The sequence below is a fragment of the Pyrus communis genome, chromosome 15 (genome assembly GCF_963583255.1).
Source record: "Pyrus communis chromosome 15, drPyrComm1.1, whole genome shotgun sequence".
NCBI lineage: Eukaryota > Viridiplantae > Streptophyta > Magnoliopsida > Rosales > Rosaceae > Pyrus > Pyrus communis.
This window is the reverse complement of record NC_084817.1, coordinates 17,768,329-17,788,645: the sequence shown is the minus strand read 5'-3', so window position 1 is coordinate 17,788,645 and position 20,317 is coordinate 17,768,329. Positions and strand designations below refer to the sequence as shown.

Genomic DNA, 20,317 nt, shown 5'->3' with positions numbered 1-20,317 from the left:
GGCAAACTTTCCACCTCTCAATCAAAATTCATGGCAAGTAGACTATTTAAGGAGGGGGCGCGGGGTGGTGGGGTTTGGATGTTGTCCAAGTTACAGGAAATTACAAAGTAGGATCATGTGGCAAACAAAAGGACACTAGCCAGGACGTAGCCAAGACGCATAAAAAAGTGTAGCACTGCGGCAGCCGCCAGCATATGATGACTATTGTCCGAACTCTGAGGTCCACGAATGAACTTAGGTTGGTCCTGCGGTGTGGGTCACCCCCACCACACCACCAATGAGGTGTCCGCAAACCATGCACATGGGTTTGGTGCATCCTTGTCGAAATTGTGGAAGCATTGTGTTCTGTTGGGTCCTGTTGCGACACCAAATTTTTCTGTGAATCGAATCATACTGCTAATATGTTATCGACTCTAATGAATTGGGTTACAATTTTAAAATGATGAATGTTAGAACGTGGGACTCTTTTATTTATATTATCATACGTCACTTTATATGTAGCGAATTTCAAGCTTAACACATGAACAGAATGACGTGGAGCAAATGTGGCCGTTAATTTTTACACGTAAGTCAACATACTCTGATACCATAAAAAATTGAAGTTCAGTATTAAAACTAATCCGCGATATCACATTCTCACAATGAATTTGCTTACTGTTCTGATTTTTATGATGTACATTGTTTCACTATTTATGTTGGGTGTAATTTTCCAAATAAATTTGTCCCCAATATTTTAAATGAAAAAAACCTTTTTCATGCAATAAATATTTAAAGGGAAAAAACCCAGTCACAGCCTCACTTTTTTTTTTTTTTTTTTGACAGAACACAGCCTCACTTAGGACAGCTGTAAGAAGAAAAAAATGGGGGAAGAGGTGTGTGATATCACGTGACGTCACGTGAAGGGAAAGAAGAGGAATAGCTCAGGGAACACGTGCATTTGGAGCACTTTTTATGGCACCTTTTATGTTGATACGATTTTTCTGAAATCTGTAATTTTGCAAGTTGCCTAAATAATATAGCACTTTGTAGTAGAAGTCATAGCCATATCCCAAATTGCATGTAATTTGATTTGAGATGGGATAGTAGGATTTCTTGGGTCCCTACTATTTCCTAATACACTTCAGAGCTCATTTTAAACAGTAATTATCTTTGTGCAAGTCCATTCGTTTATAAAGAGCAAGAATAATAAAAGTGCTTTTATTATTCACTTTAAATAATAATTGTCTTTGTGCAAGTCCATCCGTTTGTGAAGGGCGAGAGCAAGGGCAATATTCGCAAATATAATTTCAGTAATAAAATGATTATCTAATTTCAATAATATATTTCAAATACAAAAAATGAAGAAGACGGTAGAGTATATATAGAAAAAAAAAATTAGGGAATTGTTTAGCCGGTATATTTTTTAACTTTTTACTGTTAGAATAATCTTGACCATTGAATTTCAAAATTTTATATTAGATGCCCCAGATTGCACCACGTGGCAACGGCCAATAAAATTCCATTTTACCGTTGAAACGGCATAAGCTTGGAGGAACAAGGTGGCAATTGACTCTGGGGTGTGCACGTGGACGGGCCCCGCTCGGTCCATTTCTGTATGCAGCGGGCGCAAGCACAAAGCCCTTGGCCCATTTGCCCGTCCGTTTCCACCGAACCTTCTTTTTCAACCCAATTGCAAGGGCATTGGAGAACTGCTGGAGATGCTCTAATTAGTCTATCTTATAGTAATCAATATTATTATTGCCACTGGTCCACTGCCTAATGTGCAAAGTCAATATGAGGAGACTATCATTCATGATTTGTTTTAATTAAAAAAAGATAAAAAGACCCCTCAAGGGTGTTATGGAAAAACACTTAAAGGATTTTTTTAAATAAACACGTAACTGGTGTTTCTTGTAGAAAATAATTTAAGTGTTTTTAGATCCTAAAAATATTTTCTTTAAAAGCAATTTCTATCATTTTAAAAGCAATTCCGAACAAATCCTTAGTTTGGTTGGACTAATTGTATAAATTGGTTTGAGTTAGGTTGGTTCTTTTTTCCCTTGTTAATGAAAGCTTCATTGATCATAAATAAAAAAACTTACATCAGCAGACAACGAAGGTTGATTGAGTTGGTAAGATCATTCTCTTCGCTAGACGAAGGTTTAGGTTCGAATCTCACTATCGATAATCCCTCTTGGTGGAACTCATTATAGTCCTAGTCTGATCAATCAAACGTCTCCAAAAAGTCACAAATAGATAGAATTCATTCTTATATATTCTTCCTTGTGGTTAGGGATGGGATGTCCTAGTCTGATCAATCAAACGTGTCCAAAAAGTCACAAATAGATAGAACTCATTCTTATACATTCTTCCTTGTGGTTAGGGATGGGCAAAATACATGTGGGTATAGGTAACAGCGGTTGTTCAGCCATTTAAACTTAATGGTTATGGTTCTGAGTAACCGTTTAAATAAATACAGTATAACTATTTACCATTTGTATTGTTTGTTGATTGTTCTCGTGAGTACAAATGGGTACCCATTTAACCATTTGTATTACCCGTGAGTACAACCGGGTACCCATTTAACCATTTGTATTGTTTGTTGATTGTTCTCGTTGAATTACACAACAAGTTTAGCCGTTTCGTGATACTTAAACTACCACTTTCTAGTGCTTCCGTTTATTTCCCTTTGATTTTCTCAATACTAACATGATTAGACTGAGTCATTACCGTCGCTTAATGTTGGAATCTGTTGGCAGGATTTGAAATTTGAACCTGCATTTTTAGTTGTTCTTGAGATAACTGACTCGAGTTTAATACCACGTGAAGCTACTGATTGTTAATTGAGATTATATAGTGAAGCTACTGATTGTTAATTGGGATTATAAATTTTGTTGTCTACTACAAATATATTATTTTTCAGTGCAGGGCTCATATATTTTGGTTTGTTTCTGGCTGTTCACAGTAGTTGGTAAGATGGAGACTCAAAACGAGAACCAAAATAATGAATCAATTAATTACTTGATCCATTATTTTGATCGTTTCTAGTTGTTTGCAATAGTTGGTAAAATGGAGACTCAAAACGAGAACCAAAATAATGAACCAATTAATCTTGATCAAGATTTGGACCAAAATGAATCAAGCATTGATGACGGCTCTGATAGAAAGAGAAATGCATGTTATATATACCTACAACGGCGTTCAATTATAAATTATGACACCTTTTTTTTTTTTTCCTCACGAACTTGCCAATTTTGCAATGTCGTGCGCTGTTGATGTAGTTTGGGTTGAAGATGGCCACTTTGGTTAAGAGTGTTTTTTCATGTAACGATATTGATGCATCTCGTAATGCTTCGGTTTAATGAATTTCATTTGTTCCTCAACAAATTAAACAATACAAAATTCACGACTTCTAAATATTAAAAAGAGAAATATCGCTAGACTAATAATTAGTTATTGTGTGTTTATAGTTTAGTCTTCGTTGCCCAATTTTGCGCGTAAACGAAACAAAATTGTGTTATTAGTAGGCTGGTGAATTGTCCAAAGTAAGCAACCAAAATAAAATATAATAACAATGACGCATTTCGTTGTAACGAATCGAAGACAGGACTTGAAATGGTAGAAGTAAAAGTCTTAACCACTTGAGTTACAAGACTATCGCGATTATCTGTGTAATTCGTAATGAGACAATGCCTACCACATGCTGTTTCTACCTTCTCAATTTCTGCTTTTTATGACCCTGCTTTAAGAAAAAGCAACTTATTTTTCAGCTACCAAACACAACCAATATGGTTGTTCAAACATGTCAATGCATCCATCTGCCTTCGTTTCAGATATTCAATCACGTCAATGCACCGTATTGCAGCCGGAATAATCTGCCATCTTCTTCTCAACCCTCACAACTGCATCGAGGATCAGCTGCGCGCACAGACGCGAAAACTAAACTGATTTAAGGCAAGGAACCTGAAATACAAGTGGCATAAATTAGTTTCAAGAAAGTCAAGATATTCAGAAGTTGGCAACGCAAATATCATTGGACATGAAAGGAGAGATTTCGTGCTAATTAGGCAGCTGGAACATTCTAGTACCAATGACATGAAACAAGGTTATTACTGATTGACTTCAATCTCAGATTACTTAATTACAAGTTCAATCAGCAACATTTGTAGATCGGCGGCGAAGCATAAATTTTTCATTTAAATAAGAACCATAAGAAACCAAAGAAAGAGTTTCAAGGAACGGAAAATTACTAACTGTTGTAAACGCATAGGATGAGCAATCTTGTGTTTATATTCAACAGAAAAATATAGATAACGTGTTACGATTTTGTTAACTTTCTAAGGACTCGAACAATTCATGTATTAGAAACCGTTGGGACAGAAAAACTAAACGACAACAAAGAGCAATCCATTTTTCAATTAAAATTCTCCTATCATCATCCCTTCCATATATCACAAGGAAGAATGTGCAGTGGTTAAGAGGCCAACATTCAGAAGGAAGCAGTTTTTTTTTAACCAGTAAAATAAACAACTGAAATAGCACAAAATATACACACCTTGACTACATCAAAATCAGTTGAAGCCAGATAGTTTTTGACATAGTTTTTCCAGCAAACACAGCTGATCCTTTGTTTGTTTGACATCTCGATCGCTGGATAATGAATATCAACAGAACCATTGAAGAATGCATAAAAAGTCATTAAACTTTGTTTGAGAGACCGTGGCAGCAGCAAAATGGTACACATTGATTAAAACCCAAAGAGCAAATTGGGTTTGAGGAGCTGAAATCTCCGTTTCTTAATATGCCATGTACTTCAAACTTACTGTATGAGCATAAAGTGCATCCACTGTCAACGATGGCACTCTAGAGGTTCAGTAGGAGTCTCCTTATATTTTTCACCCTGTTAGAAATAAAGAAAGGAATTGAGTAAGAAAAGGATTATTTGCATTTGAAAATATGGTTTATACACAAGCAAGCAAAGCAATGAATTATTTACTGTCAGCTGCTGCGGTACCTCTTGATCGAAGCCATAGAATTGTATTCGACAATAGCAGGACATGTATTTTCATTACTTTGAGATAATTCAACAAATTCAAGTACCTTTGGAAATCGTTGTCGAAATGAAGGATATCTTGAACTCTCAAACGAAGCTGTTCATTAAAAATACAGCATCATTGGGATGTATGTGGAAAGTTTAAGATAATAATCCTTGATATATGTTGTTTCTTAATTGGAAATAACAAGGACTACATCCTCAAAATATTGAATGATCGCGGTACTTGTTCTTCATCGAAGTGACGACCATTCAAATAAACTATGCCTTGTAAATCTTGATAGAGAAGGCAATCTGATGATGCATGATATGATTTGAAACATGGACAGGGAAATCGTGAGTGCAGAATCCTTCGGCAATCCTGAAAGAGGTAGCAGATTGCGGGTTCACGAAGATGTAGAAAGTGTATTGAGGAACAACTCTGTACGTAACTAGCTGTCAAATTGTGTTAAATTTGGCATCATAAAAAATCCAGTAGGATTGCAAAGGCACGGATGCTGGGGAGGTGGCAACGGATGTTACTGAGATGTATTATCTTGATAATGTACTTGCTCTTCATCGATTGGACATTATCGGCGGTGATGTCAAAGAAGCTATATCGGCAGCACGGGCACAATTGTGGTTGCGGTGTGCGAGTCTTCACGAAGTTCCTCAAGATCCCTCTCTCCAATATCCTCTCCCAACTTTCTGCAATCCTAGCAGGAATATCCTGTGCTTTTCCTTGGCGCGGCATCATCCATTACGACTGTCGCTCTTCCCCACGGAATCGACCACCAGGGGCACGCCGAACAGCCTGATTTCTTGCACAGATTGCCCGGTGGCTCCGCCTAGGGATGTGCTCTTCATCTTCAGTTTTCCGGTGATATCGTCAATAACTTTCCTGATAAACACTCCTTCATACCTAGTAGTTAAAACCCAAAATTAACCAGACTAAATTGAACCAAACCCTTAATTCCTTACAAATCAAAACCGTGGATTCCGATGATAATTTTGTAAAATTCATGAAAAACATTCATACAAGTAAATAATTACCCGTCAGTCTTTGTAAAAACCTCACCGGCTAAGTCTGCAGCTTCAGAAGCAGCCCTTCTCCACCGCCCTACTTTTTCTATCTTATGATCTTCGTGTTTCGCAAATGCCTCTGCAAAAATCCCAGATTGGTTCTTCACATCTGAAGGATCAACGTCGTAGAATATTGGCAAAACCATTAGCCGTATCGTTCTTTTGCACTCCATGATCTCCACCAACTCCTCAAGACACCGGGTGGAATCAGCATACCTCCTTGAGAAGATGATCACAGCCATCTTGGACCCTTGGATTGCTTGCTTCACTTTCTCTGATACTTTTTCTTCCCCTCCTCTCGTTGATTCCTTCTCTTCGATAAAGGCGTCGACTCTGGCGGCTTTCAATGTCCAATACAGGTGGTCCGTGAAGGTTTTGCGTGTGTCTTCACCGCTGAAGCTCAAGAATACGTCGTAAATCTCATCTTCTATTAAGGATGAGGAGGAGGACGAGGAGGAGGTGGTGGTGGAGGTGGCGGAGAAGGAAGGCGGGGGAGGTCCGAGGGATGTAACGGTACTGGTATCCGTTAATTGTTGTTGCACCTGTACGATCCTTTTGCTACCACTCGGCCTCTCGAGCTGGTGATCAGAGGGGGCGGGGAGGTTCAGGTCGGCTGTCGCCTTAACTTCGCGCAACCCACGCGGCCCTACGTCGTACGCACGCGCTGCCTCTTCAGCGCTGTTAAAGGTCCCTTTGCTACCACTCGGCCTCTCGAGCAGGTTCTCAGCGGAGGCGGGAAAGTTGGTCTTCGCCTTGGCTCCGCGGAGACTACGCGCCGCGCTATCGTACGCGCGCGCTGCCTCTTCAGCGCTGTCAAAGGTCCCGAGCCAGACGCGGCTTTTTTTCCAGGGATCTCTGATCTCGGCGGCGTAGCGTCCCCAAGGCCTCTTCCGGACACCTCTGAATCGGATCTCATTCGAAGCCGGGTTCCGGTCTCCGGAGCGGGATTCGGGTGGTGGGGACTTCGACGTCGGATCCATGGTTTTTGTTAATTGGAGCAAAGACGTGAGCTTTAAGGTGCATAGAGAAGAGAATTTGTGGGAGGGAGGAAGAAAAGGAGAAAGAAAGAGGGAGGGAGGAGACGGAGAGACCGACAGGGAGGAGCAAGGCATCTATACTTGCGGGTCAAACTGGATCGACGGATTAAAATAAAATAAAATTGTTCAACTTTTAACTTAGTTAAATTAGTCTTTCGTATCTCAGGTTTTAGGTTTATTTCAATTCCTTACAACATCTTCAAAACATTTCACTTTCATACCTTAAGTACTATTTTATTTCAAAATAATACCTCTGTTACATTTTCCATCCATTGATCTGTTAGATACTGCTGTGACTGCCACATATATGCCATGTGGCTGCCAAATATCTGCCATGTGGCAAAAATAATAATTTTTTTAAACCTAAATCTTCTAAATATTATAAAAAAAAAATTAAAAAAAAACCTGAAACCTTATCCCCCTCATCCTCCTCTCTTCTCCCCGCAACCCCCAAATTCATCTCCTTATTTTCATCTTCTTCCCTGCAACCCAGAAAAAAAATAAATAAATAAATAAAAACCCTTCAGTTCGTCTTCCCCCCCCCCCAAAATCTTCCCCTCTTTTCTTCCCCATCTTCCCCTTCTTCCCCCCGACCCCCTACCTACAACCTCCTATTTTCTTCCCGCAACCCCCAAACCCATCTCCCTATCTTCATCTTCTTCCATGCAACCCAAAAATAAAATAAAATAAAAAAAACCCTTCAGTTCGTCTTCCCCCCCCCCCCGGCCATTCTTCCCTTATCTTCTCCCCCATCTTCATCTTCTTCCCCCGACCCCCTACCTGCAACTCAGAAGAAAAAAAAAATCTAGATCCTGTCTCACCATTGTCGGGTTCGTGGAATGGGTGTGGATTTAAGGAGTGGGGGGGGGGTGTGTAGAGGAGAGTGGGGGGAGGGGGGGGTAGAGAAGGGAAGAGGGTTGGTGTGAAGGTGGGTGCGGAGGGAGGGAAGGTTGTGGGTTGGGTGGGTGTGGACGGAGGGAAGGTCGCGGGTTGGGGGGGTGCGCAGGGAGGGTCACGAGCAGGCGGGTGTTATTTTTTCTGGGTTTCTGGTTTTCAGGGGGGGATGGGGGTCACGCGAGTGTTGGGGGGGTTATTGGGTTTCTAGGTTTTGGTTTGGGGGGTTGACCGGGGGGGGGGGGGTGGGGTGTTTATTTTAGCTTTTTTTTTTAAAATTATTATTTATATTTAGAAGATTTAGGTTTAAAAATTATTATTTTTGCCACGTGGCAGACATTTGGCAGCCGCGTGGCATATATGTGGCAGCCACGTTGGTATTTAACGGATTAATGGATGGAAAATGTAACGGAGGTATTATTTTGAAATAAAATAGTACTTAAGGTATGAAAGTGAAATGTTTTGAAGATGTCGTAAGGAATTGAAATAGACCCCAAACCTGAGGTATGAAAGTGTAATTTACCCTTTAACTTAATTTGAGCAATAGCTTATTACCTAGAACTTTAATTTCTTAACTCATTAAAACATGCATTTATACATCTTTTTGTTAACTCAGTTAAAATTTAGTTAAATTTTTTATCAAAATAAGTCATGTGCCTCGCACATAGACCTGGAAACGAGTCGGTTTATTGGCTTTTGATCAGGTAAAACCTGACCCGTTAAGTTAATGGGTCACCCAAACCCAATCCCTCACCCCGAATCCAACCCGTTAAACTCATTGGTGACCCCGTTTCATCCATTAACATCCATTAAGATTTTTTTTGTTTTCGTTTTTTGTTTAATTTTGCATTCCAAATCAAATTACGCGTACAAACAAGATCTCACATTTAGATTTCATTTACAATAGTTGGCAGTGCATTTATGTCCATCCCCAATATGAAAAACCAATGGAATCGATCCATTTTGACAGTTACCTCCATTGTCCATCCTTTTCGCCGTTTGACAGAGCCCTGCCATGACCTTCTTCTTCAAGTTTCAGACAGAGAAGCACTTGAAGGAAGGATCCCAATCCGGCAAGCCAGATGACGAGTTGCTGCTGTTGGAGGAAAGAAGCTTGACTCGCTCTTGAGAAAGCAACTGAGACGAAGTGTTAGAACCACCGGAGGATGAGGAAGAGTCGTCTGTTGCCATTTGACTTGGGAATGTAGTCCTGGAGCATATCGGCGACCTCCTTGAAGTGGCAGAGATAAAGTTTGAAGGCTTCCTATTATAACTACTGAAATTACACAAAAGCCCTCAACAACGGGTGTTAACAGGTTTCGCGGGGTTGACCCAAAATGACCTGTTAACAACCTGACCCATTAAATAATCACTCGAATACTAATTTTAAAGGGTTGGGTCAGGTTAACAGATTGGGTTTAAAATGCCAGTATACTTGCACATGAGGCTAAATCAGGGGTAAATATGAAAAATCAAATCAAAAAAGTTTGTAGGAATGGTTCTCGAATTTAACCCAATTAGAGAAAAAGTTCATCAATTTTAACCCAATTAGAGTTCTCTCAACTTTAACACATTGTAGCAATGATTCTTCCAACGTATGAGTCATTTTTATAGAATTCGAATAGAGTTCATGAAAAAAACCATAATTGCACGTTATAATCAATTAAGAAGTTGAGAAATCATTATTTCAGTTAGTTAAAATTGGTTGACTATTGCTATAAATTTCCCACAAGATAAAGAAAAAAATTGAAATTTAATTCGTGAAGCAAACGGACGTTTCTTTTCCGTTTGGTGGACAGTGAGCGAGTCAAATAAAACGAGCTGAGTTGACTTGATTTGGGTGTGTATTTTTCTACCCATCAATTGGCCAAAAACACAACCTCCGCCGGCGGAATAGGATTGATTTAATGGATGCAAGGGCGGCCGTCGCAGCCTCCTCCTCCTCCCCAAAACAATGGAAGCACGACGTGTTCTTGAGCTTCAGAGGTGAAGACACGCGCAAGACCTTCACCGACAACCTCTACTGGACATTAAAAGACAACAAGGTCAACGTCTTCATCGACGAGAACGAACTACGACGAGGGGAAAATATAACAGACGAGCTAGTGGAAGCGATCAAACGGTCCAGGATCGCCGTCGTTGTCTTCTCGAAGCGGTACGCGGATTCGAGATGGTGTCTTGAGGAGCTGGAGAAGATCGTGGAATGTAGAGCAACAATGGGTCAAACTGTTTTGCCTATTTTCTACGATGTTGATCCTTCCGAAGTTAGGCATCAGACTGGTAGTTTTGCCACGGCATTTGAGAAGCATGAAGAGTGCTTCGATGGCGATACGGTGCAGAGGTGGAGATCGGCTTTCACTCTAGCTGCAAATTTGGCTGGTGGGAATCTTAGAAACACTGATGGGTAATCACTTAATTGTTAATTCCTTGCAAAATCTACTTTTTAAATTTCAAATGCTGAACTAATCAATAATTGATCGCTATGTAGTCGATATTTGATTGTGATCAGCTTGCGAAATGTCATGTGTTGGCTTCTCAAGTAGGGCTCAGAATCTTTCATTTCACATATTGTAATGCAAAGCTTAGAAACCCTGATATGTTTGAGACTCTACAAATGCTTTGAGCTAACTATCAGTGTGGGGAATTGAGCTAACTGCATTCGCATGGATCAACATGTTGAGCAAAAATTGTAGCGTAACAAATAATTCACTCGACATAACTTCACCCACGTTAATTTGTAGAAGGATTTTATTATTTTGAGTACTACCAAATCAGGACGAAGTGTCTATCAATTCCAATCCTTTATTAAAAAGGAAACTCCCTTTGTTTCCAATATGAATAAATTGTACTTGGGGTTTGTTTGATTTTGCGGCTGCACCTAGGTCGAGCCTTAGATTGCCTATATACTCTTTTTGAGGGTTCAAGCCAGTCGTAGTTCTTGGAATCATTTGGTTTGGGGTTTCCAGGGGAGCTCTAGGCTGAGCACTTGAGCAGCAAAAAGGACTTGAAAACCTCAAATATCTTCATTAGCCAAAAGGGCATGCTTTTCATCTAAGTCTTCCTTTTTGAATCAACTCAAATTTTCATAATTTCCGACCTAACCCTGTTGCTCTTTCTCTCTGAACTCACTATGAACTTTTGCAGTATTTTGCTCTCTCTCAAATGTTTTTGCTGCCATCTGTGCCTTTTTTTCCTTCTCCTTGGCCTTGTCCCCTTCTATAGACCAAAGGTGAGCATTGGTTACTTCGTATTTCATGGTGAAGTGGAGTAGTTGAGAAGAGCTATAACTCCTCCATCCTGATAGGGAGTACTTAAACGACAAACTCATCTAGAGCCTGCGTGTGTATTGTAGAGATCTTCATTTTGATTTTTTTTATTTGCCACGCTCCTCTTTCTTTTTTAAGGCACACCACCCTTAATTTACTAGGGTCATGCTTGAAAATTTATGGTTCAAACACAACATAATTCGCTAGAAGTTGAATAATGTATTTAATTAAAAATTAAAATCTTATTCGATCCCAAAAACTGTTACTTGAGTTGAATCCTGCAGTTATATGTGAGTCTTACTTTTGTTGATTTTGTATTTTAACTGCTAGGTACGAAGGAAAGTTTATAAGGAAAGTTGTCGACGACATCACTCGAAAACTGAAGTCGCTGAACAACACATATCCAGATGTACCCACGAATCAAATTGGAATAGATTCTCGCGTGCAACTTATCAGTAACGAGATAGATGTCGGAGGATCAAATAATGTTCGCATTATTGGAATTTTGGGTATGGTTGGGACGGGCAAGACAACGGTTGCAAAAGCCATTTTCCACAGAGTTCATCAAATGTTTGAAGGTAGCTGTTTCCTTTCAAAAGTGAGGGAAGGGGATATGGTTAAATTGCAAAACAAGCTTCTTAGTGATATCTTGAAACCAGCTAATGTAGAGGTAAGTAGTGTCGATCAGGGGACTAAGGAGATAGAAAGAAGACTTGGCCTCATGAGGGTGCTTGTCATAATTGATGACGTAGATTGTGTGAAACAATTACATGAGTTGGCTATAAATCGTGACACGTTTGGTCCAGGGAGTAGAATTATTATAATAACAAGAGATGAACACTTGCTAAAGATACTTGAAGTGGATAAGACATGTACCGCACAAATAATGAATAAAGAAGAAGCTCTTAAGCTCTTTTGTTGCCATGCCTTTACGGAGAGTTATCCTGCTGATGAAGAATATCTTGAACTGTCGAGCAAAGTTGTCGATTACTGCGGAGGTTTGCCACTAGCACTTGAAGTATTAGGTTCTTATTTATGTACGAAACTCAAAAGTGAATGGAGAAGTGTATTGCGTAAATTGAAAAGACATCCTCATATGCCAATTCATGAAAAGCTTAAAATAAGCTACGATGGGCTAATTGATGATGATGTGAGGGATATATTCCTTGATATATCTTGTTTCTTTATTGGAATGAACAAGGAACATGTCATGGCAATATTGGATGGCTGTAACTTTGATCCAGAAATAGGAATCGGAGAACTCCGTGATCGAGGCCTTGTAACTGTTGATGAAAGAAACAACCTGGTAATGCATGATTTGCTTCGAGATATGGGCAGACAAATCGTACGTGCAAAATCCCCTAACATCCTTGGAAAACGTTGTAGATTGTGGGATCAAGAAGATGTAAAAGACGTATTGGGGAGCAAATCTGTAAGTACATTCGCTGTCAAATTATATCAAGTGCATGTTATACATATCTCAACTGTAATGAATTGTAGGCCCTGGATGTTGAACAATATACACTATGATATGCATTGATTTGAACGAAACTACAGGTTGAATGGAAAGAGAGATGAAGTCGAAATACAACTATATGGCTTTGCTGTATACTTATAAATTATGCAAATAACCCTTTTCTTAATTAGTTACATTCATCCTTTCTTATTTCCTTATTATTTGTTTTCTTTTAAAAGGGAACAGAGTTCGTTGAAGGACTCGTGTTAGATTTGCAAGAACCTGACAAGGCTAACTTCAGTACAGAAGCATTTAAAGAGATGCAGAGACTCAGGTTGCTCAAACTCAAAGGAGTAAAGTTCAAAGGAAACTGCGAACATATTTCCAAAAAGTTAAGATGGTTGTGCTGGCCTGAGTTTCCTCAAAGGGTCATACCAAATGATTTTACTAAATACCTAGTTGATGTCGACCTGAGTCATAGCAAAATACAAGTTTGGAATGATTCCAACATGGTATAGTATACTCTCAACCAAATCACTGATTTTTTATTTTATTTTTTTGTAAGTCATAACATCATGCTCTCTCACTTATATTTGTATTTTGATTTATGTTTTCCTTTTATCTGACAGCGGCTTGAGAAGTTGAAGTTTCTTAATCTTGGGTATTGCCATCACCTGAAAAGATCACCAAACTTTTCAAAACTCCCAAATCTCGAGAAACTGTTACTTAATGACTGCCAGAGTTTTTCCGAGGTTCACCCTTCCATAGTACAACTGAAGAACCTTAAGTATTTATCCCTTGCGAACTGCAATCTAAGAGATGATGCACTTCCTAAGGATCTTGGGGGTCTATCTTCTTTAGACGTTTTAGACATAAGAGGCAATTGTTTTTATGGGCTACCTAACCTCAGCGGCCTTTCCAAGCTTCAAACTTTACAATTGAATAATTGTACAAACCTTCGGGTGATCCCAGATTTACCAAAAAAATTGGAAATCCTGGAGGCAGATGAGTGCATTGCGTTGGAAAAAATGCCAGATTTTTCAGATCTGTCGAGTATGAGGGAATTGCATCTGAATCACTCCCCCAAACTCACTGAGATTCCGGGCTTGGATAAGTTGTCAAAGATCATGACAAGGATTCATATGGAAGGGTGCACCAATCTCACTGCTGCTTGTAAGGAAATAATCCTGCAGCTCCCGTCTCTCTCTCTCCCTCCCTCTCCTTTATTTGCACATAAATACAACAACAGCAACAAAGCCTTATCCACTAAGGGGAGTCGGCTGTATGAATCCTAGAATGCCATTGCGCTCGGTTCTGTGCCACGTCTTCTGTTAGATTCAAGTACTCCAAGTCTTTTCTTAGAGTCTCTTTCAAAGTTTTCCTAGGTCTTCCTCTACTCCTTTGGCCCTGAACCTCTGTCTCGTAATCACATCTTCTAACCGGAGCTTCTGTCATGTGTATTAGAAATGTTGCTCCACGTGTATTAGAAATGTGTGAGCGGAAATGTTTGCCTTTTTTAATCACGGAAATGTTTTCCTTCATGGTTTAGGGCGGTCGACCATAAGGATGAATTAGTTGTGCCGCCAGGTTTTGGTTGTGATTTGAAGGCGCTGACTGTGTGCATCATTTACTCGTCTGATAAGATAACTCCCAATCTGATGATTATCTTCACATTTCATGCTGTGAATTGTACCTAGCAGAGGGAATTTATCATCTGTGCAATGCAAGTGACCATGGTTGCTTCCCATAAGACTAATTTTGGCCGGGACATCTATCAAACGACAAGCTTAATGTGAAAGGTGGCTTCAAGATAATTGTCGGTGTGCACTTGGAAAGAGCAGGGAGTGCTCATGATATTCATCAGCGTGAAGAAATAGGGTTAGTTTGGAAGGGGAAAAACTAGTTAATGAGTATTTGTTTGGCTGTGAATCCATCTCCTTGCCATATTCAAGTGAATAAAATGAAGACAGGGCAGCAATACGAAGGTCTGATCCAAGTATAGAAAGCAATGTAGAAGAAGAAACTGAAGCAGGGGAAGATTGCTTAAACGGACTTCAAAGAAAGGTTCATGTTTCGCTGGTCTCAGGATGTAATTCCATTACAACCTCAAAATTGCAAAAAGCTGCATGGAAACTGATGTAATCATTTGAGGAGGGGTGAGGATGAAGAGTAGGCTTCGAGTGCTAAACTGGCATCCATTAATTGTTCCTCATTGGTGCTGATGAGAACTGCTAGATGGCACCCGCTGGTCTTCTGGCTTGAATGTTGTTCTGTGTATGGTTATTTTTTCTTGGTAGAGGTTGTGTTGCACTTGACAGATGAACACGGAAGTACCAGAGTAAAGTCGAACTCTGTGTCGTTTCAAATGACAACACATTTGGAATGGAACTGAAGGAGGAGTACTATGGAGCAATGTCAGGTTGAGGAGGAACACAACAACAGCCCTTTCTCCCTCAACTCCAAGGGAAGTGGCAGACATTATGGACAGAGAGAGTAGAGTGTGGTGGACAGATTTTCTTGTGCCCCTTTGTTTCTCAAGAGGTGATAAAATCCTACTTCTTCCCATAGGTTCTGCTACTGGTGGTGATCGTTTAATTTGGCCTTGGAAGGTGAATGGTATCTATTCCATAAGATCAGGCTATCACTGGCTTCAAAGACAAAAGATCAGAAATGCTTCAGTTCCCTGCCCACCTCCATTCGCACATTGTTGATAGCACCATTTGGAAGATGAAAGCCACCCCCCATATTCTGAACTTCATGTGGCTTGCCTTTTTAGTGCTTTTCCTACAATGAAAGAATCTGTTTAGAAGACATATCGCCATGAATTTCCTATGTCCAATTTGCATGGAATTTATGCCCATGGGTTAAAGGCATTTGGTTTGGCACTGCTCTAAATTACAGGAGGCTTAATGAAAATGTTTCATATCTTGAACTTTGGTTTTCATACGAAATTTCTAGGTGGACAAAGGGAGAAAATCTCGACACCTTTCTTTCTCTTGCAGGTATCACCTGTTGGGATATCTGGAAGGCTAAACTATATAAGAGTCCAGGAGCTTCTCATTTTGACCTTGCCAATGAGGTATGGTGCCCTCCAATTCATAATTTTGTTAAGGTGATCACTGAAGGGGCCTGGTGTACTTCTTCATTGGAGGCGGGGCTGGGGATTGTTATTCATGACAGGTTAGACACATTCAGAGGTGCTTTGGCTGTTCTACAAGTGTTCCTCTGCTCTTATGGCTGAAAGAGCTGCGGTTATTAAAGGATTGGATCTAGCTGCAGGCTTAGGCTTCACAAAAGTGATGGTGGAGAGTGCTTCGATTAAGTGCTTGAAGGGTGACATAGAAAAGGGTGCTTGGGAAATCTATCCACTCTTGTTGGAAATAAGATCGAAGATCAATTTTGAAGACCTACATTGGAAGTGGTCTACTCACGAGGCAAATGGTGAGTCTCACCATGTTGCCTTGCTTGCTTTGAGGATTGTGGAACGTCAAAGTTGGGTCGATAGACCACCAATTTCCCTGGTTTTTGCTCAAGGACGGCCTTCCCTATCCTCCAAGCTAATTTTGGGTGTTTTGGCTGCTCCCTTGGACAACCCTCTTTTGGTGGCCTGTGGCAAGCTGTCTTGTTTCTGTCTGGGTAAGTTTCTTTGTTAGAGTAATTTAATTTGAATATCGTCTTTGCATTCCTTAGTGTAAGTTGATGCAAATATATATCAAATTAAGTGACAAATGTCCCTTTTGGAATGCTGTTCACGACAGAGTCTTCTTGATCCTGTTTTTTTTTTTTTTTTTCTTTATCTTTTTCGTCAAGTCTTCTAACTTTGTCTGTGAGTGGTTTCTGATTGGTTTCCAGTTTTTGCTCTTATACTTTTTATGCGAAACTTTCTGTTGATTCAAAAATATTAAATTCCGGATGTGTCCGCTGTAGGTTATGATCTAGCTGAAGCATATGTGCCGAGAGACCTCCATTGGAAGAAGCTGAAGTTGGAAAAACAAGAAAGAGCCAAGCTCGGCATGGCTGAATCCAAAGTGGTAAAATCTAGGTTGTTTCTTTCTGGTGCTAAGAAAAATCCATCCAAGCAATTTCCAAACCACTTGTTCTGCAGAAAATTCGAAACTGTACACTTAGATGGTCATTCAATGGCTTTTAGGAATATAACAATTTCAAACTTTACTGTAACAATTTTTTTTCTGCTAAAATACAGTAAAGAAGTAAATAGGAAAAACTATTACCTGGTAGCATACCAAATTACAGTATTAAACCTCTGAAAATTGCTCGGATGGAGTATGATTGATCAACTTTTTCCAACTTCTGCCATTGCAGCTGAACGAACTCTTCAAACATTGCTCGGACGGACTTTCTTCAACGCGCACAAGAAACAACCTTTAGGCTGGCACCATTTCAGTATTCTTGGATTTTGACTTGCCTCTTTCTTCTTCTTCCATCTAGAGCTTCTTGTGTTTGAAAATTTTGAAAAGTTTGAGCACATACACTTGAGCAAGAGCACTACACATTATTTTGAAAAGTTTGAAAATTAATCAAGTGTTTGTTTTTGTTTGCAATATATTCGAAAGGGAATGTGTACATATTTGAGGATAGGGTGCACAAATGGGTCTCGATAAAAATCTTATCAGAGGTTTCAACCCAGTTGAAGGGAAAAAGAGCACAAGCAACTTGAAAAGTTAACTATCCTCAAAGAAAATGCAATCAAATAGCAATGCAAACCGAATGGAGCTATCCTCAAACAAAATATCTGTGATTAAATCCGGTGGTCCCCCGAACCATACACGACACCTCCTGTTGCTGTCCAAGTCCTGCACGAGCAAGCCCGTGTGCTGCTAGGTTTGCCTCTCCACGAACGAGGTTAAATTTTGGCTGATGTTGTATTGGTTGAAATCCTTTGGCGACTTCCAAGCAACAAATTTGTTTTCCAATGCAAGTCTGTGTCCAATGTTGGCGCACTCTAATCGCGGATTCTTATTTTCTTGGTCGTTTTGTACATATCCAAAGCTATAAGAATACTCCCAAGGCACGCACCCTAATAAACCAAACAGGGGAGGAACTCCCTCCTAAAATGCTGTGGGCATCCAAGCTACTAGCTCCAAGTGTTCAAAAGAATTATGAGCTTCCACAATTTGATAGAAGAGCTAGTTGTGGTTGCAACGCATAATTACTTGGTTTTGTGCTGGGCAAGCGAGGATTATCATCGCGAATACCATAACCGTAAGAAAAACAATTGGAAAGGACATGACAACCAACGTGATGCCGAGTGTAGTTGCAAGGTGTTGAGAATTCTTCCCCCCTATGAATCTGGGAATGGTGAGAAATGTGATTCCTTCAAATTAAGCGTGGAGGTCTTTGATTTTGATGAACTTGGGGAGCTCTCCGTTGCATTCAATGGCGTGCCATATTTTCCAGGAGACAACGACGAGCTTCTTTATATTGGTTTCGGTCCGTTCAACGACCATAGCAGTACACTAGTAGTAATAATGGTGATTTTGTTATTGATCACAAACGTCCTCTAACCATATTTAAGGAGCGTCTAGACAAACGTTTTATAGTTCGATAAGGACGTGTGCACGGAGGATGTGCCACTAACGAATATGAATTTGTAGGGTTTGTAGGGTTTTCGTGGAAATAGCTAGCTAGCGCGCCATTCGTGCGTTTTATTGCTGCATCACTAACAAAAGAATTTCAGGCCAACAATAACAATTTCATCATAGACTAATAAACAAATTAAGTAGGAATTACGGAAAGCTCTCGTACAGCACACAAGAAACTGGACTTCACCGTCTCCTTCCAGCTTGCGTTTCGAAGCTAACTTTATTGCAGACACCTTGGCTACAATATGCCTTGGTGTTTCCCCGGGGCTTCATTCTTTAGCTGTGTCTTGTTTTCTTCAGTTTCCTTAATCTTTGTGGTTCAAAGTTCTAACTTCTTCAGTTTCAGCTGAATGAGTCCTTGGAACAATTGTTGGATGGACTTTTTTCAACACCGGGCAGAAGAAACAACCGCTTGACGACTTTGCCATTTCCGATTCCAACTCCGGCCTGCCAAGCTTGGTTCTTTCTTCTTTTTCCATCTTCAGCTTCCTCTTGTGGAGGTCCCTCAGCACGTATGCTTCAGCAAAACCATAGCCTACCGCCGACATGCTGTAAAGTTTCTTTTTTTTTGTGTTGAACCTGGGGAAGAAATAGGGAAAATTGTAATTGACGGGTGATAGCTAGTATATTTATAGAAGGTTTGTGCTTTCTTGGGGAAGAAGCAGGCGTCTTGCTTTTTCCTAGTTGACCGTTGGCTGATAATCTTCTATGGCGTGTTGAGTGGCAAAGACGAAATTGGTTTGCTCGTTGCTTGTCGCCGATGAAGTTTCCGAGACAGTTCAATATTCTATATATATTTCTATTTTGCTATAAAACAATAAAATTGGTTTCTGTTAATTTTACAAATGTGGAGGAAAGCTTATATGTAATTATATCTACTTATCAATTCCAACATACTATGGCAGCAGATTGATTTGCTAATTTAGATCATAAATATTGATCATGCATGTATCTGTTCGGGTTTGGATCCCATTCGGATTCTCTTTGTGAGGATCCTAGGATCCTTACATTTTATCTGTTTATCATACATTGTACGGTCATAAATCATTTTGATTTTTTTTATTTAAAATTAAATACAAACAGTACCTAACGAAAACTAACCATATAATGTACGATGAATGGATAAGAGTGAGGATTTTTCCTCATTCGTAATTTTTCTAGGGAAGTTGTACTTCAAAATTTTTTATATGTATAGTTTAATATCTGATAAGATTTTTACCACACACACAAAAGGGTTAAAAACACCTATAATACTTGCAAGAATAATAAGGATATTGTAGTATAAATGGCTCTAGCACGGTCGTTCTCCACAAGGATTATGAAATAATTTGTATCAACTCAAATCTCAATTAATTATTTAAAGGCAAAGTTTTGTTATAATTGGTTTTATAACATAATTTAATAAAAACGAATTTAATTTTAAAGAGTAGAAAAATCTACAATAGTAAAAGAGAGAAATAGTTTTTAGAAATCAAATTGAATAAGCACTAGGGTTTCGCCGTCACTTTAACAATCCTATATGGTTCTCTCAATTACTTATGACCTATACATGCATATTTTAAAGGTTAGATTTTCCTAATATGCCTACTTGGACCCCCAATATAGAGCATATATCAAACGTGCAATCAGTTTATAGTATTCAGATCAAATCTAGACATGCATTACGTTTTGTGAAAACCCTCTAAAAAACCATCCAACCCTTAAGACGTGGTATTCATCCTAAGTGAACTTGCACATATTAACCACAAGAAGCCTTCGTCAATTTCAGGGACCTATCTCCGACCAAAATTGCATCAAATTACTTTTCTAAACATCATAATGGCCGCGAATCATCAAGATACTTATGACCTATATCAATAGTTTAAACCAGTGATTAATAACTCAAAAACCTGCATGCATATTATCATAAGCAAATTGAAAATAAACTACGGGGGGTGTATTCAATTGGGAATTGGAGAGATTTTAAT

General features: G+C 39.5%; 2 protein-coding genes across 5 annotated transcripts; one reads left to right on the top strand and one right to left on the bottom strand.

Moving 5' to 3' along the window:
- Window positions 1-3,538: 3,538 nt before the first annotated feature.
- Window positions 3,539-7,651, bottom strand: LOC137718441 (disease resistance protein L6-like). Of its 4 annotated transcripts, none has more exons than XM_068457993.1 (5): window positions 6,065-7,355; window positions 5,080-5,933; window positions 4,535-4,879; window positions 3,835-3,942; window positions 3,539-3,718 (listed from the first exon to the last, which is right to left on the bottom strand). In XM_068457993.1, the coding sequence occupies exons 1-2, from the start codon at window positions 7,204-7,206 to the stop codon at window positions 5,765-5,767; spliced, it is 1,311 nt and encodes a 436-aa protein (XP_068314094.1). In that variant the 5' UTR covers window positions 7,207-7,355; the 3' UTR covers window positions 3,539-3,718; window positions 3,835-3,942; window positions 4,535-4,879; window positions 5,080-5,764. The 4 variants fall into 4 exon arrangements, with proteins under 4 accessions (XP_068314094.1, XP_068314093.1, XP_068314095.1 ...); XM_068457992.1 differs by having other exon boundaries at window positions 3,539-3,942; window positions 4,535-4,629; window positions 4,803-4,879; XM_068457994.1 differs by having other exon boundaries at window positions 3,539-3,942; window positions 6,090-7,651.
- A 2,242-nt stretch (window positions 7,652-9,893) lies between these two features.
- LOC137718123 (disease resistance protein RUN1-like) lies at window positions 9,894-17,309 on the top strand. Its single transcript, XM_068457628.1, has 5 exons — window positions 9,894-10,429; window positions 11,622-12,723; window positions 12,987-13,259; window positions 13,377-16,383; window positions 16,675-17,309. Exons 1-4 carry the CDS (start codon window positions 9,933-9,935, stop codon window positions 14,040-14,042), a joined length of 2,538 nt encoding a protein of 845 aa, XP_068313729.1. The 5' UTR covers window positions 9,894-9,932; the 3' UTR covers window positions 14,043-16,383; window positions 16,675-17,309.
- Window positions 17,310-20,317: the final 3,008 nt, after the last annotated feature.